Below are 17,501 nucleotides of genomic sequence, written 5' to 3' on the forward strand. Positions count from 1 at the left end.
GGTGGTAAATCTACCGGAATCTGGAAATGTTAGATTTGGCAGAACAGCTCTATCTACATGTCTTTAGATGTGCGCATTTTTAGCACATGAGCAAGGCATGAAGGCGGTCAAGATGCTTGCTTAGATGGATAAGAGTGAAAGGGACGTTCCCTTTTGTTTGGGGTCTTTCAAGGTGAGTTGAAGGGGTGTTCATGGAGAGAGACGTGGAGGGAATCGATCACTGATGGGAGCTGGGATCTGGTCTCTCTGTTCACTGGTCTTCCTCCCTTCCCTGGGAGTCGCGCAGATGACCAGCTTCTACTGCCGTTTTACTCGGCGAGAACAAGTCTTGCTCAAGGTTGGGCTTTTCCCGTTCTCAATGCCGTTCCGGATGCATAACCCTCGGCCTTTTACTTGGACAAATCTGTAAGCAACACATGGTTCTTGGGTTGACCATGTTCTTCTCCTTGGAGGAGGACCACACTCTTTGACGTCGTAATGCAAGCTCCCATCGCAAGGATTAGATCAGAATAGCTTTGTTGTCTTTAAGCAACGTTAAACCCATGCGTAACAGCGAGAGACCGAATGCTGTGGTACCACTGCCACCATTTGTGTGCCGTGGTTGAAGGTTGCTTCCCCTTTCGAGTTCGCTGTCCAAGGTGGAAGTACTCCAGATGAGGAGAGATCAAGCTGGCACTGCCATAAGTGTTCATGTTTCCTCTCTTTGGCACTATGTTCTTCTAGCTGAGATGCCATTACTTCAACAGAAGCCGAGGCATTGTGCAGTTCATGTGCCGTCGTTCAAATCATTGCCTTCATTCTTCTCTGGGAATTGAGACTTCATTCTTCTGCAAAAATCAAGGCATTGGTTGTACAATCCATATCGAGCTGTTCAAACCTTGTATTGGCATTCTAAAATAGCTGGTACTGTTCTGTTATTTATGTCCAAGGAAAGCTTAAATGACTTGTGGAGATTGCATGTTTCAGCTACATGATTCATGGGAGTGAGCTTGTGTTTGATATTTGATATTATGTACATTATTTTTCTTAGAACATATATATGATATGATGCACAATGCCCAACTCTGGATTTGTTTTCTGACACCAAAAACACTGCTGCTCCAGCAGTTTATGCATTTATCATCTAAGCATCAGTGACATATTATGTGCTTAGAATGAAACAGATCATGCATTCTCGATGACACTAGATCGGTCATGATTATTCCCTTTGGTCTGACTGGGGACAAACTGATGAGAAGCACTTTGCTCAAATGAAGAGAATCCTTGGAGATCATTTTTGTTTTTCCAATATATTCATTTTTTGATGTGCACAAACTATCAGATGAAATGGACACTACAATGCCAGGGGGAAAACAAATAGCCACAGGGATGTGTCTACATTTTTTATGTGTCTTCTTCCAAAGATACAAGTGGTCCATCGAACATGATGGTGAAGATCAACCGAGGATTTGCTAGATCATCAGCAATTCCAAGAGCCAAAAGCCAATATTAACATGAACCGATCTTTGATTCGTGGTCCATCTCTCTATATCAACCTTTAGCTTGTGGTCCATCTCTTTGCGCTGCGCCTCCCAGCTCTCATCACTCTCCATGTCAGTGCTCCCATCGAACAGGCTTCATCTGTAAGTTCCAGGAGGGGTGAGACTATTAATTAGGGTCGTTCGTGAAACCATATGTGAATCGCTGTCGTGGAACTCCGGCCAATCTTCTGCTGCTTTTTACCTTGTTTGACTCTGGAGAATCTGACATCACCATGTATGTATGCATGTAAACAGGTATTTAGCAGTGCACGACAGGTATTAAGCTTTGTTTCTTGCCTCTTTTTTTCTTTTGTCATTAATCGATTGATGTGCATAACATGCATCTATGAGCTTCCAACTCGTTGGAAATCAGGTCAGAGTGCAATGCATCCACTCTCAGGTAATCTTCTGATCGGAAAAAGGAAGTAATGATCAAAATGAAGATGAAAGAAGTGATCTGATGAGCAATGATCAAAACGAAGAGATGAGATGATCCGATGGAGCTCGGTAGCTGACCTCTCATTATCCTTTTCTCCTTATTGCAATATCTGTATGTTTTCTCCTTCAGAGCACCAAACCAAACTGCACCCACCGAGTAAGTCATTTTCAGCATCAGCTTTATATACTGGATGTTGATGCCACCGAGATGGGTGACTCCTCAAGAACACCAGCATCAACAGTTTTGTTCTTTTGTATCCATCTCGTTTCTCGGGGAAAGCAAAAGACAGTTTCCTACTGGAGTTCGAACAACGAGCTCTCATGCATGGCCCAAATTGAATCATGGGTCATTTTCTGTACCTCCTTTGTTTGATCTGGATCTGATCTCAATAATTTTTCACGAGCCAGATAGGTTCAAAACCGAGCTCAGTCCTGTTCCATTACATGACATGGTATCAATCAGTGGCCGCACACAGAGCAATCCAAAAAGGAGGTAAAAATGAGGCACACACATTTCTTTTCTTCTTCTTCTTCTTCTTCTTCTTCTTTTTCCTTTTGATCCGAGTTCATGTAGGTGACTTCTGCGCAGTGCGACGTTTGATGAGCTAAAGGTCCCCAAATCTTCTGAGCTTTGATTCAGCTCACTGGAGATACTCCGAAATTATTATTTTCGGTCCCCTCTTCCATTATTATTCAGCCAAACACTTTCAGTTTGTCACAATTTCTTGAGAATGGACCACTTATCGGTATATCTTATACCTTCTCTAAATCATGCCATTTCACTTTGGACTGCAAGAACTAATCACCCACCAATTACCTCAGGTGTTCTCTTTATTAACTAGCTGGATTTAGGTGTTTCAGCTGGGATCGATGAGAAAGAAATGTGCTAACTACATCAAATAACATGATTGTTTCTTCAGCTGTCCTTTCGCAAACATAATACAACTTATTTGAAGAATCAACAAGTAAGCAGCAAATTTCAAAGTTATGGCCCTGAAATCATCACAAGTGATGCTGCCAATCTGTGACTCCTCACAAGTATGATGGAGGAGATAAACTATCACATGTACGAGATCTTTGACCTGCAAGTTTGCCACCTCTCCCCCTCTCATAGATTATTGTATTTATATCATCATGTTGGTGTCTTGCTCATTTAAGTTCAACAGGGAGATTGTGTCAAGTAAAAACTTGCTCATTATAGAGATGAACAAACAAGCAATCAATTCATACAAGTTCTAAGGCTTTTTAATGCACCAAAGGGTCCCCTTTTTTCAACTAGCAGTGAGTTGGGTCTCACTGGTATCATCCGTGAGAAAATTCATGTGAAAGATTCTTACAATTACAGCTAGGAGGCTTGCAGGCTTTCTTGATGGAGATGTGCCCCTCTATTTCCTGTAGAATCCATCTTTTTCTTCCTTGGCATTCTTTTTGGAGTCTCTTTTAATGACCCAAATTCCAATTTGGTCAGAGGCGGGGAAGGCTTTAACCATGCCTGTAGCATATGGCCAGACTTCCATTCTCTCTCTCTCTCTCTCTCTGTCTCTCTCTCTGTCTCTGCTGTCTTCTGACCTTTGGTCCTGATTGCTGGTGGGCAGGAGTTACTCAATTTGCCCCCCTTCTTAAGGACTTTCTTTGGTCGGTCCAAGAACTGTGCTTTGTCCCATGCTAAGACTGCTTTAATCCGTGTGTGTGTGTGTGTGCAGTTAATGGAACATAGCTGCATTCTTTTCAGTATCAGTAAGGGTAGAAGACAACCATTTTATTGGCTGGACATCTCTCTCTACCCCATATCCAACTTGTCTACAGATTACTTCAACCAAGACATGAAGACGAGGTCAACATAACAATACAGCGTCGGTTGCTGTCCTCCTTCCCCTTGCTAGATTCTCCCTCTTTGTTCTCTTATCCTCTTGCATGATCAACCATGTCCTGGCATGTTTCCTTTTATCATTTTGCTGTCTCCTTTTTCATTCTACTACTCATCGATCAAAGGAATCCAAGTGCATCAATTTTAATGATTCGATCAAATTAAACTACAATACCTGTGCAACTCTTGGGGACCAACATGCGCATGAACAGGAGGAATCATTCAATCCAATCCAATCAGCAGGATGGCTTGTCTGTATTCTCTTGGAACATCCACACACATGCAAGCTATACGTAGATATCATCCAGGTTCCAAGGTCAACAGTGTCATATGGATACTTGATAGATCTCCATGTCCAGTCCAGGATTTGACATCGTACTTGTGTCATGAGCATCCGTGGCCGATACATATCCACACTGTTGAAGAGTCAACGAGTTCATCGATTTGCCTCGTCGCTGTAGACTTTCTTCTGGTTCGTCCAAGGCGAACTGTTTCTTTGTTTCAGTACAAGATTGATTTGATTTGATCCCTCCCTCGGTGTTGCTGCTGCTGAAGCGCAGCTGTGGCTTTCTTTTCTCCATCACTAGACATAAAAGACACCATTTTATTGGTTTCACCTCCTTCCTTTCTTATTTTTCTGCATGTAATTTTGTCGTAGCAATAGAAAGAAACCCCAAACTGCGCCATTCCGTGGGCTAATGTTAACCCAAGATTCGAAGTTGTGCGGCCTAATCCAAATAGAAACTGGGCTTCGACCGGCGCTACATTATCGTGCCGACCCCCACGTATAATGCAATCCTCCATACATAGGAAATATTAATATTAAGAAATTAACTTAGAATTGGTTCCTCAAAACAAATATGGAATCCAGAGTTTTTATTTTTAAATAAATATTATAAATCAAAATTTTATTTTTATGATGCTTTAATAATTGTATTATTTTTCTAAGAATAAAGTAAAGAGCTTTTGTTTACAGATTTGAGATTTTTTTTTCGACGAAAATGACATTCAAATATAGAATTCTATGATAAATTTTTAAGATCTTTACTAGTTAAATTAGCTGACACCTTTATATTTAAAAATATCGATCGTTCATATTTTTTTTATTTTACTTTATATATTTTTATCCTTTTTAACCATAATTTAGGTTTAATACCATGATACTATTTGACCACATGTCTTTTAGTATTATTGATTGAATATATAACGATCGAAATATTATTTTTTTTATCTTTTTTTTGTTTTTGAGTTATTTTTTTAAATATATCATGTTACACTTTATATTTTTGCCATAAATTATAAGGTGAGTTGCCATTAAATTTTCACCTTTTTCATATTTATAATAATTTCAATATAAGATAAATAAAAATAAATTCTCATATATATCTTAAATTTGTTGAATGACTTACAAAATAAAACCCAGTATACAAATACATATTTCTTTGTACTGAGGGTATCCATATTTTTATTTTGTTCTTTATTGGAAAGATGTTTAAATCATTATTAAGGTTTGCACTATTTATCACAATTAACAATAACTTATTTACGATATTCTAATGATATTTTTATAAATAATTAAATATATTATTTACTTTTTACTTATGTATGTATGTGTTTATGTATGTATGTATGTATATACACACAAAGCAGGCAGTAAGTGTTAGTAGAGCAAATAAGAATACACATCCCACATTAAATGCCAACGTTTTCGTCATGCTGTTGTACGCCGCCCTTTTTACCCTCAGATAACTGAACTGCAGCAAAATCGCCGCTCGCAGCGCCGCCCAAACACACGCCTCTCTTGGAAATGGAGCTCTCCTCGCCTCCCCGCAGCCTCCCTTCCCTCCTCCGCCGCCCCTTCGTCCCCACCATCTCCCCTCTCCTTCTCGTTTCGTCTCACCGGCTCCCCAACAAGTCTCTCCTCGCCTCCCGCTCCCCCAAATCGGTTCCTGGTACTTTGCACAGCTTTTGCTGCTTTTTGACTTGTTTTCCCACTTCTTTAGGGGTCATTTTCTTATCCGGTGATGATTTGATCTATTTGACGACGAGTTGAAACCCCAGGGACTCGTTTTTCTGGTTCTTGATGCAGGATTGAATCGCTCCATTGGTCGCCCGCTGCGGGCCACAACCTCGGGCGAGGAGGCCTCCACGACCGTCGTAGCCGATTATGACACACCGAAGCGGGTCGTAGGACCTTCCGTTTTGGTGAATTCGTCTTCTGCTGAGGAAGACGTCCCCGATGAAGGTGGCGAACACATTTCTGAGGCTTCGGATGATCTGTTACCTAAGCTCAATCTCAAGGTGCTATCTTCGCCCTCAGCCTCGGACGAGGAGACCTCCACGACCGTCGTCGCCGATGATGACACACCGAAGCCGGTCGTAGGACCTTCCTTTTTAATGAATTCGTCTTATGCTGGGGAAGACGTCCCCGATGAAGGTGGTGAACAAATTTCTGAGGCTGCGAATGATCTGTTATCCAAGCTCAATCTCAAGGTGCTATCTTCACCCTCAGCCTCGGACGAGGAGACCTCCACGACCGTCGTCGCCGATGATGACACACCGAAGCCGGTCGTAGGACCTTCCTTTTTAATGAATTCGTCTTCTGCTGAGGAAGACGTCCCCGATGAAGGTGGCGAACAAATTTCTGAGGTTGCGGATGATCTGTTATCTAAGCTCAATCTCAAGGTGCTATCTTCACCCTCAGGTTCATGTGTACTTTAACTGTGTCACGATGTTTGATTGTGCATTAAGGAGTACTGCCTAGGCTATGTCAGTTTTGGGCGTATAATCTAGTATTTGAAATTAGTCTTATGTTATTGATTTTAGCTTGAATCTGATAACAATAAGGATTGCAAGATGTTTCTGAAGCATGATGAATTCCCATTTATCTGTTGTCGAGTTGTGGTAGAATAGCCATACTCTAAATCCTCTAGTCTTATATCAAGGTTGCAGCCCTGGTTGTGAAGAAGCTAAAATTTGCCAATTTGTCGGAATTTTCATGTCAGTAGAATCCTCAGGTCCACGTCACTAGTTTGCCTCCTCACCAAAATGTAGATCAGGGTTGTAGCCCCATTCTTTTACTAAATTTGTATGTTTTGTTTCCAGTCCAGCAATGTGTGCCTTTCTGAACATGTTTTTTTTTCTTTTCATGTATGTATATGTGTGTGTGCGCACGTGAGCGCATATGTGCGTATGTACATACAACAAACCACTTTTGTTCTTAAGTTGAATTGGCATTGTGCATTACATGATATGGAATCTTGATAGCTTTAAATTGTTTATAGCAATGAATGAGAATTTGATTTAGGCATTTATCTGTTGCTTAAGAATCTGGAAAACATCTGAAGTACTCAGTGAAAGTGCCATTTCATCTTGTTACACTTGTAGGAAATTTTAGGCAACATAGTATCGTACTCCAACTAATGGGTGGTTTTATGCCAATCCTGTCATTCGAGCATGATCTACAACCAAAAAATTTATATTATGTGTACATTTGTACTATTGTAAAACCTCAATTTCATAAAGGGATATTTAAATTATGTACCATGGGGTGTATTAACCAAGTATTCGTTTTATTTTGCACGATTGTTTAGGCAATGAAAGAAGGTTTTGTGTGCTGTAGATATATTTCTTAGCTGTGCTGCAGTGGATTTAATATTATGACTTTTCAAAGTTTCTTTTCTTGTGTCAGAAGTGAAGTACCTTTGTAGTGTATACAATATGTTTTATTTTCGTTCTCACTAAATTATCTTCTCTGTCTATGGCAAACAAGTTTGGTTTATGCTTGTGTTTTGGTGGTTAATTTAATGAATAGCGATTAGGTACACGATCGGTAGGACTAAAGAGCACTTTGAAGTCAAATTGCAGAGAAATGCCTATGAACTATTTGAATAAGAATGTCTACTTTACAATCATGTGACTGAAAGCAAGAAATACTTGGAATTCCTTCTCCTTTGTTATATTAATTTTAAATATCAGAAAAAGAGAATAATTAAGTGACTGAATTCACAACATCAATCTAATCTTTGATCTCAAATTCTCTTGCAAGATAATTTTTTTTAGTTTGGTCACCCTGGTGAAATATTTCTCAACATTGTGTCATTAATCCTCGACTGTCTCGGACTGTTTGTCGCTCACCACTTATCAGTCAGAGTATTGCTTATGATGTGCAGATGGACCTCGAAGACACTTATACGATCCTATTTTATGGAGCTGGTACTCTTGTCACATTGTTGATTCTATCAGCTATTATTTCCTCCATTGATTCCGTCCCTTTGGTATGCTTTCCTACCTGAATCGCTGAAACATGGTTTACGTAGTCTTAGTCGTCATTTATATTTATCCGCACCATTTCATGGAACAGTTTTCCAAAGCGATGGAAGTTTTTGGCCTTGGGTTCACAGTCTGGTTCAGCTTTCGGTATCTGATCTATAAGGTGATTTAGTTCCTTTTACCAAAGAGCTTTTCTGCAAGACTTGTGCTTTGTGTTATAAGCATCGTTTTTATGATCGATTTGCAGGAAAATAGGGATGAGTTAGTCTCAAAGCTTGATGATCTCAAGCAGAAGATAGTAGGGCCGAGTGATAACTGAGTACTTGGGGTAGTCGACGCCGAATGCAAGATCAGCATAGTGTGGAGTCAGGTATACCTAAATAGTTTAGTGACATGTTTTGCGGTGGTTTACCGAAGTGGATATATCCATATTTTCTCTCTTCGTGATGAGCCTTTTAAACTCTGAATGTGGCAATGGTGGCGTGAATCAGACGGTCTGTAATATCCAATTTGGAGATGTTTGACCGGAAACTATTTGGCAACCAGTTGACTAGAATTTGTTACTATAATATCTCATGCTGTGATTGAGTGTTTGTTCTCCCTGTGTATTGAAGATCGAGCAGCCTGTGTTTAATTTCTTAGGATGCACATGAATCACGGTTTTTCTTGTTTTCTGACAGTGAAAGAGAATTTGTGGCTTGTGGTCAGCAGCCGTGCCGTGTTCATCGATTTTCCACTAAAATTAGATCCCAGAAGTTGGCATCTTATTCGACTCCTCCTACATAATCCATCACGAGATGTATATGTTTATGCCCCCTTTCTTATATACCTTTTAAACAAAGCATCGAATATGATTCGGACGTAGGAAGGGCAGCGGCTTGCGAGCACAGAGCTTTGTTGGTCGAATGCTTGGTTTCTTGATTGGTCCCAACCTGCCCAAACAATCAAGTCTGCATGCCAAGGACACAAAAGTCTGTTTGTCATCAGCCTTCAGCAACAACTGAGACGACATTGAAAATTTTACATGCATCTTATCGTATGCTTGCCGTTTTATATGATCCACTTGAGAAATGTACCGCACTTGGTCGAGAAATCACATGATAAGTCTCTTAGCTTCTCCAGTATTGTTCCACCGCTTGCAGTTGATTCACCATATTGGATATCTAATGCCAAGGCCATTGCATGTTAATATCAGGCCCTTGTATCGGTTCAGGTATTCCTGAAATTTTACAACATATATTGTGATGCCGGAAATGAAGAGAACCAAAACATTGAAATTTGAGACTACACAAGCATATAAAAAAAATAATTACACGACCGGAACGATGTGTTTCATGGAGATTTGACAATTACAGACTTGACCAAAATATTATTTTAACCTCTCACAAGGAATTAGCAAAGCCAATTTCCATCCTTCTCTATGATAGTTCTGAGTTCTTTATGAAAAAGTTTTAGGACGCCCTCTCCCACTTTTTATTTATTTATTTATTGTTGGATTAGACTACTTGGACATTTGGAGAGGAACTGGGAATTGAAATCAACATACCAAAAACTTACAGCAGTATGGTGAGATCAGGCTAACAATCTGCCAATATAAGTTTAATACACTATAGTTCTATGATCTATCCAACTACAAGTTTAGCTGCAAAAGATTTATATCTATAGGCCTCCAAAATGGAAGACCAGATTAAATGGAGACAATATATTGAAAATGGAGACATGCTCTAATTAGCTAAAAGCTATATGCTCAGTTTTGTCCTGCAATCTTTTGGGTCACTTCCAACTAATTTGCTAGCAAATGAGGTCAAGCCAGAAAAGTCAGCTTGAATTTAAAGTATGTTGCAAAGGTAAGAAGCTACCCATTACACTATTTTAACTTGAAGTTCTTATCTATTTAATTGGGAAAAATTTTGGTGTAACCAAAAATGCCATGCAATATGCATCATCAACATCTAAAACAGGCAAACAAAAGGTGGGCAGATATGCTTACAATAGCATTATAGTCTTCGACTACACAGACTCCCTTCTCATCATACTCTCGCCTTTTGACAGGATCACTTAAAACTGTTAAAATAATGCATTTTGTTCAGAAACAGTGATCAGGCGTACTAATGATAAAAATAGTAATGAAGAGAGTGAGATCAATGCTTAGCAGGATGCATTCTGTCCTCAGAATTTTAAACGGGCCAGATAATTAGATAGCATCTCTTTGCTAGTTGATCATTCATCAACCTATACTCGATTATTAGCAATTAGTGCAAACGAGATGATTCTTGAGATAAATAACTCCAGTACAAAGAATCGATCTCACGCATGATAGGGAAACTCTGAAAATCATTCAACATGACAAACTGATTGACGAGGCACAATATGTGCGGAGTGTCTATAAGTTAATGCATACTTCATTACTGCCAACAAAGAGAATTTTTTGCATACTTCATGAGAGTCAACGAAGAGAATTTATTGACTACTTCATCACAGTCAACAAAAAGAAGCAATAGTTATTATATAAAAAAGTAAGTTGATAGCTAAGATTAATTGCGAAACTTAGCTAATAAAATTACAACAACTTAATGCAAATAAATCTGAAGGATGCACAAGAGATGAAGGATGCCATCATTGAACCACAGAAACATTTATTTCCAGATTGAGAATGAATTAGCATTATTTAAATATGATAATAAATGTCATTACTTGAAGGTGTTAGCTAGTTTAGCTGGTAAAGACTTTGACAATTTATTGCAATGTCCTAGATTTATATCCCACCTTTGCCACTTATCCTTTGCCAAAAAAGAAAAAAAATCATTATTTAAAAGATCTTTAAGATAATACATCGAGAAGAAGTATGTGCTTATAATCTTAGAAAAGTTTATATTGGTCATCCCTTACGTCACTAGATTGGGGCACATTTATCATGTTTATGAATTTTTATAATTTTTTAATCAATGAAGAGGACAAGCTGTGCATCTAACAAACAGGAAGTGTGAAAGAAAGCGAAATTTTTTAGAGTATTCTGATGGAAAATACTGCAAGAATTCATGGATGTTACAGAAAAGTGCATCAAATTTAGGTACAGAATTTTGCAACATGCTATCAGCATCAAAGTAATTGAGATCAACAAAAATCATCGTTAATCAATCATAACCTTCCTGGTTGACTCACATGGTGTTGAACTATAAAGGCTAGTCCACTTACAGGAAGATCTAAGTTATTGGTTACAGATTTAAGCTCCTGCAACCAGGAAATGACCTTCAAATTTTCCTAGACCAGAAAAGATGTACTTTCATTGATGGTTGAACACATACCTTTGTATGCCTCGTTAATTTCTTGAAATCTTGAAGTAGCACTTTCCTCCTTTTTCTTATCAGGATGCCATTTCTAGCAAAGAAAAAAAGGTAAGAAACTTTCTGCTGTAATTAGACAATTCATATATGAATTCACTATTCTCCATGGCATCTAAAACGTGTTTCCACAGTAAAAAATAGAGATGCACCAAATAAGCTTTATGACATTGCTACCAATTAAGCTTCATGAAAGAATGCAAAGAAAAAAGATTGTTACCCAAAAGGTTTTACAATCCAGTTCTTTTTTCTTTTTACTTTTAACCAAGGCCAAGAAATGGAATTGTTGACCACTGGGTCTTTACCTAACACAAGGTCATGCTTAAATAACAGAATGCTAAATTTACATGCTCAACGTCCATAGGAAGTTAAAAGATCTATTAGATATTACAAACCAATGCCAGACGAATATAGTTGGAACGGATTATTTCTTCAGTAGCATCATAATCAACTTCCAGTATCTTGTAGTAATCCTAGACATGAAGAAACAACATCAATGTTAGTACAAGAAATTAATAATGGGCATACTTATGTCAATTTATTGAAGACAAAAGCAAGTCTTGACAAATAATAGTAATAATACTAAAAGAAACAAAATAAATAAAATAAACATTCGAGAACTTCTTAGCATATAAGACATCCTATAGTAGATACTCCTATTCAAGAATATCACTAATCACAAAAGATTATGATTCACAAGGAACAATGACACAGATAACAAAGTGAAATCAAATTAGAGAAAATTCTTATGGTGCATAAATAAAAATACACATTTGAGAACTTCTTCGTATATAAGATGTCCTATGGTTGATACACCTATTCTGGCACATCACTAGTCACTTAAAAGATTATAATTGTTTTCTGTACCAAACAAAAAGGTCATAATACTATGGTCTTGCATAGATTCTGATGTGCTGAGCAATAAACAATTAAAAATGCCTGATGAGCAACGTGTACAGATATATACATATATTTAACAATTATGGACATTTTGCCCATGAAATTTACATAATTTATCAAAAATCAAAGATTTCGCCATAAGGGATGGGAACATTTGTACTTGGCTCGTCAGACCAATCAACTCCGACCTCAAAAAGAGGAGCAGGCATAAAAGATTTGTTCGAACTCCAGTCCGGAAAAACTCTTTTGTTTGGTTAAATAGCCAGCATAATTTACATATTGAAATTGGATGTACAAGATCTAAGTATTACAATTTTTGAAGCCTATTTAAAGTTTCATTTCAGTCGACTGGCGACGTATTGCTCCATATCCTGAAGGGGACATTCTTAAGTGTATGCATTTAACAACGTCTCTATTTTCTTTTTCTTCTTCAATCTACCAGGTTACGCTTTCCCCTCTATCTGTTCAGAAAATTTCCCATGATTCAGCATCAAACCAGATACCACATCCATTAGTTGAAAAACCAAGAATTTTCTGGTAAAGACCCACAGAAAGTGAAAGCATTCCATGAAAGACTGAAAAAGGGGTCCTAGATGTGTCAAAGAAAGATAGATATACTATAGCAGCTTCAGGAAACATCACAGGCTACCTGCGCTAAGGTATCAGTCATGCCAAACAGAATAGGAATTGTGGCCAAAAGTTTAGGGAAAAGAAAAAGGAAATGAAGAAAGAAATCCTCATGAACGATAACTAAAACAGTCACTGGGCATTTTGCGATTCTGAGCATGATCAGAACCTGTTGCAACTTCTCAACTTGAGATATGGGTGAGTATTAAATAAAGTTGGGCATATCTTTATCTAAAAAAGGAGTTCAACCAGAACATTGATGAGTAAATATTGGCATAATTTACATTCTACAGCATCAAACAACAAAAATAATAGTAATAGAAACACATTTTGCACTGCCACTGCAGCCTAAACTTGCTAGATTCAAAAGCTACACTTCAATAAGAGCTACCATTCACGGCAGTATATTTCAGATTTGGGGCAAACTACAACAATGGTAATAGAAATACATTTTTTTCCTCCAATTTCATGTATTAAACAATCGCTGAATAAGCTACATTTTTTTCATGTATTAAACACATTCAAAAGCTACACTTCAGTAAGCCTAAACCGCAATCGATTTCATGTATTAGCACGACTATTCAATAAGAGCTACCATTCACCTGCAGTATATTTCAGATTTGGGGCAAACTAAAATAATGGTAATAGAAACACATTTTTTTTCCTCCAATTTCATGTATTAAACAATCACCTAATAAGCTACATTTTTTTCATGTATTAAACACATTCAAAAGCTACACTTCATTAAGCCTAAACCGCAATCGATTTCATGTATTAGGACGACTGTTCAATAAGAGCTACCATTCACCGGCATATATTCAGATTTGGGGCGAACTAAAATAATGGTAATAGAAACGCATTTTTTTCCTCCAATTTCACATCATAAACAATCGCTGAAGCAAATACTTACTACTTTTATGGAAAAATATATATATATATCTTTCCCCCAGTGAAGTAGGCAGATGAACCATTTACCTCTAAACAAAACCCTAGAAGATCCCAAATCTCCCAGAAAGTAGCCTAGAACAAACAATATACCAAAAAAAGGGTCCCAAATGTCTATCAACCAAAGAATCGACCGCGAGTTAACACGATGGCTTGATTTCTAACCAACAAATACCATAAATGACAACGGAGGAGGAGGTCGATTTAGGGTCACCTTTGGCTTGGACAGGAGGGAGAAGAAATCGAAATCGACCGGAGATTCTCGCTGCTCCTCTTCCTCCGCTTCTTCTTCTTCTTCTTCTCGGAATTCTTCGTCCCACCACATTCTCTATGGTGGCGTGGCGGTTTCGGATTCCAGGAGGCGGAAGGCGAGGAACACGGCCGCGTCGGAGAGGGGAAATTTGGTGACTGCGGTGAGCCCAGAGTTAGCCACGCACACCAACAACGGCTGCGTCGAGCTTGCCTGTCATGGCCGAGGCAGGGAACGCGCTTCCCTCTCACCAAACATGGGGCCTACACACCACTTAGTTTGCATGTCTTAATCAAACCACCAAACACAGACTGGTCTTCTGCGATTGCAAACTCGTGCTGCATTATTAATGAACAAAAGAGGTTCTTTTTATAAGGGACATTCCTTACGTTAAAAAACAATGCTTATTTCTGTGGTTTATCGGCATAAATTATTGAGACGTAAGTAACATTTTTAATGCATTCACTGCTTTTAATGCCACATTGGGATCCCAACAACGGTCCCACCACGACTTGCTGTTTAACCAATCGCTCCAGTCCACGAATGCTTCGTCCACTACGAGTTTGGCTTTGCTACCTCCACGAAGCCATCGGATATAGACACAACGCGTGCAGTCGCACCAGTTCAAATGTGGGGCGACCAAAGTGTTGGGCTTCCGTTGGAAGCATCTCTTCCATGTACGTCACTTCTTTTCTTGTTTAACCATTTCTTGATGGGAACATCCTACGGATATTAAGGAACACACAATTTTGTAGTATTCGTATGGAGCTGTAAATAAGACTTGGAATAATCTGTCTAATTGTCGTCGTCATCATCAGAGCCGTTCATGGAAGTAATTGTGGCGTATCGGTCGGGCGTTTGAGACCAGCGAGTGGCGGTCAGACGTCCTTGAGCAGCTTGCGCACCTGCTCGAGCGTGACGAAGAGGACGACGGTGAAGGGGCCCTGACGGGACACGGTGGGCACGAAACCCTTGTACAGCGCCATGGGTCCCTCCGCCCGCACCGTCTTGAGGGCGCAGTCCACCGCCCCGGCGTAGGGTGCCGCCGCCCCTTTATCCACCTTCATGTTCATCACCCGTGTCTTCACGACGTCTACAGGGTTCGACGCCGCCGACGCCACCAGCCCCGCCGCGAAGCTTGCCGCCACGTGCGTCCCCAGCCCGTCGGCCCCTGCCCCGCGCCGCCGAAGGATCGCTTCCTTCGCCTGGTCGTACGTCGCCAGCTGCGACGCTGTCACGATCATCGCCCGGTTCACCGTCAGCGACGACCCCCGCCACAGGCTCCCCACTCCTTCCTGCCGGACCATCCGCCCGATGGCGTCGAGCACGCTCCGGTAGTTCCGGCGCTCCGCTGGTGGGAGCCGCCCATCGGCCTGCATCCGGACCATCGCCACGTCGGCGGGGTTGCCGACCGCGGCGCCGATGCCCCCGGCGATGAGGCCAGCGGCAACCTTGCGGTGGAGCGGGATGGACCCGCCGTCACCGGGCGCGGACCAGCGCTTCTTCAGCATGTCGTAGAGGCCCATGCGCGTGGTGGAGTAGAGGGTCTGTCGGAGGAGGGTGGCCGAGACCCCGGAGAAGAGCCCCGCGGGACCCTCAGCACGGAGGATCTGCGCGCCCACCGCGATCGGGCCGGGGCGCCGTGGCGGGGTCAGGGCAGGATGATGGTGGCGGAGGGTGGTCATGCCGGTGGCCCCGCGAAGAGCGGCAGCGGGACGAAGGGCGGAGACCGAAGGGCTGATGGCCTCGCCTTGGAGCTGCATGCGGACCTTGATGAGGTCGAGAGGATGGGTGGAGCATCCGGCGACGATCGAGGCGATGCCTCCTTCAAGGAATCCTTTGAGGCCCATCTCTTGTTATGTGGGGAAAAATTACACCAACCAAAGAATAATTCTCAAGGTGGCTCCTTTAGGCGTAAAGGGTCGACAAAATCCCAACTTTAGGCAGAATCGAAGGGAAAGCAAGCTCCTTCCGCTCGACGTGGCAGGGAAAGGGAATTCTACGACTACAACAACAACTATTACCAGTTGGAGTTGGGGTTCATCTCACTGGAGACAAGGAGATGGGAGTGGAGGGCGAAAGCTACGGAAGAGGAGTGCGGGACGCTGGGCCGCTGAGACATATGCTGCGGTCAAGTGCGAGTTAGAGGCGAGGCGGTGGGAGGGTTATTTATAGCATTGGCAAAGCTCCCAATACCACACGAGAATAGGAGAGGACGCAGAAGGAAACAACGGTGGGGAAACGACCGGTGACCGAGAGTGGGAAGGGTTCTTCTTAATTAAATTTGCTTTTGTGGCGAATTTTACTTTTGTTTCTAGAGAAGCCCGGCCTACGATTTTGGAATAATTGTCCCTGTTGCCATTCATGGAGGTCCGATCAAGGCCGTGTAGCGAGGATCGAACGGTCGTTCATGCGACGCCGTGGCCCTCCACCCACCATAGGTGGTGGCGCGACGGGTTCGTCGCCGCCCCCATCCACACGTATTTTCCATGGCGTAATTTGCTGTTCGTTTCCGACAACGTTGGGGATGCCGCTTTCGCAATGACCGTCCGCCCTCCACGCGAACGGCCGTTGCTTCGGCTATTTGGTGGGGCCCGGAAGTCCGATCGTCACCACCTCCGATGGCGGGCGGAACTTTTCTTTTAGCACAAGGCGTATGTCGACCATCTCACCTACACGATTTTTCATTGGAAATTCCCGTGGGCTCCACGAAAAGAGCGTCATTACATCCAACGAGAATACTTCCGAGTCTTCAGTACGTGGTTTATCCGTCTAATACGAGGAACTAGTAATAGTGGTGCTACTTGGAGATAGGAGCGAGACAGCTTCCGAGTCTTCAGTACGTGGTTTACGTGTGAGGAACGGATTACGAGGCATGTCAGTGACGGCGCGACCGTAGGAACACGGTAAGGCCGGGGAGCTCTCGGAGCACCGGAAGAGGTGGGAAGCCCGTATGGACTTCGAAACGTGGAACTCGACTGGTTGACTTTGACCGTGGTAAACGATGTGATACTTGATTATTTAACCATTTAATCTTTACGTATTATGTATTTATTATTATTGTACATCCAAAATCTGCTGCCGGTAATATATTAATGGATGTCTCAAGAACACCGACAAACCGTAAGCTAATATAGGTCTCTTGCAGCGTGTTTAGTTCTATATAAAATAATATTTGTTTAATTTAATTAATTTTTAAAATTATTAATAATTCTATAAGAGAGTTATACTTATTTTTTATGAATTAAATTATTTATTATATATCTTTTTTAATAACTGAACTTCTTTTATCATAATTATTATGATCAAATCTGCATTAAAATGGGATGAATTAGTACGTA

General features: G+C 41.0%; 3 protein-coding genes across 4 annotated transcripts; 1 reads left to right on the top strand and 2 right to left on the bottom strand.

Annotated features, from left to right (window-relative positions):
• Nucleotides 1-5,538: 5,538 nt before the first annotated feature.
• Nucleotides 5,539-8,690, top strand: LOC135678720 (uncharacterized). Its single transcript, XM_065191827.1, has 5 exons — nt 5,539-5,777; nt 5,915-6,510; nt 7,998-8,102; nt 8,189-8,260; nt 8,345-8,690. The coding sequence occupies exons 1-5, from the start codon at nt 5,633-5,635 to the stop codon at nt 8,414-8,416; spliced, it is 990 nt and encodes a 329-aa protein (XP_065047899.1). The 5' UTR covers nt 5,539-5,632; the 3' UTR covers nt 8,417-8,690.
• Nucleotides 8,691-8,990: 300 nt separating this feature from the next.
• On the bottom strand, nt 8,991-14,332 carry LOC135678722 (uncharacterized). 2 transcript variants are annotated; one of them, XR_010515057.1, is made up of 6 exons: nt 14,125-14,332; nt 11,834-11,911; nt 11,403-11,475; nt 10,088-10,161; nt 9,144-9,316; nt 8,991-9,047 (listed from the first exon to the last, which is right to left on the bottom strand). XR_010515057.1 is itself a non-coding variant. In XM_065191829.1 (5 exons), the coding sequence occupies exons 1-5, from the start codon at nt 14,233-14,235 to the stop codon at nt 9,245-9,247; spliced, it is 408 nt and encodes a 135-aa protein (XP_065047901.1). In that variant the 5' UTR covers nt 14,236-14,332; the 3' UTR covers nt 9,060-9,244. The 2 variants fall into 2 exon arrangements, 1 of the variants encoding a protein (XP_065047901.1); XM_065191829.1 differs by lacking the exon at nt 8,991-9,047 and having other exon boundaries at nt 9,060-9,316.
• A 218-nt stretch (nt 14,333-14,550) lies between these two features.
• On the bottom strand, nt 14,551-16,312 carry LOC135678721 (mitochondrial uncoupling protein 5-like). Its single transcript, XM_065191828.1, has one exon. The coding sequence runs from the start codon at nt 16,008-16,010 to the stop codon at nt 15,039-15,041; it is 972 nt and encodes a 323-aa protein (XP_065047900.1). The 5' UTR covers nt 16,011-16,312; the 3' UTR covers nt 14,551-15,038.
• Between the last annotated feature and the right edge of the window lie 1,189 nt (nt 16,313-17,501).

This window comes from Musa acuminata, chromosome BXJ1-7 (assembly GCF_036884655.1).
Source record: "Musa acuminata AAA Group cultivar baxijiao chromosome BXJ1-7, Cavendish_Baxijiao_AAA, whole genome shotgun sequence".
NCBI lineage: Eukaryota > Viridiplantae > Streptophyta > Magnoliopsida > Zingiberales > Musaceae > Musa > Musa acuminata.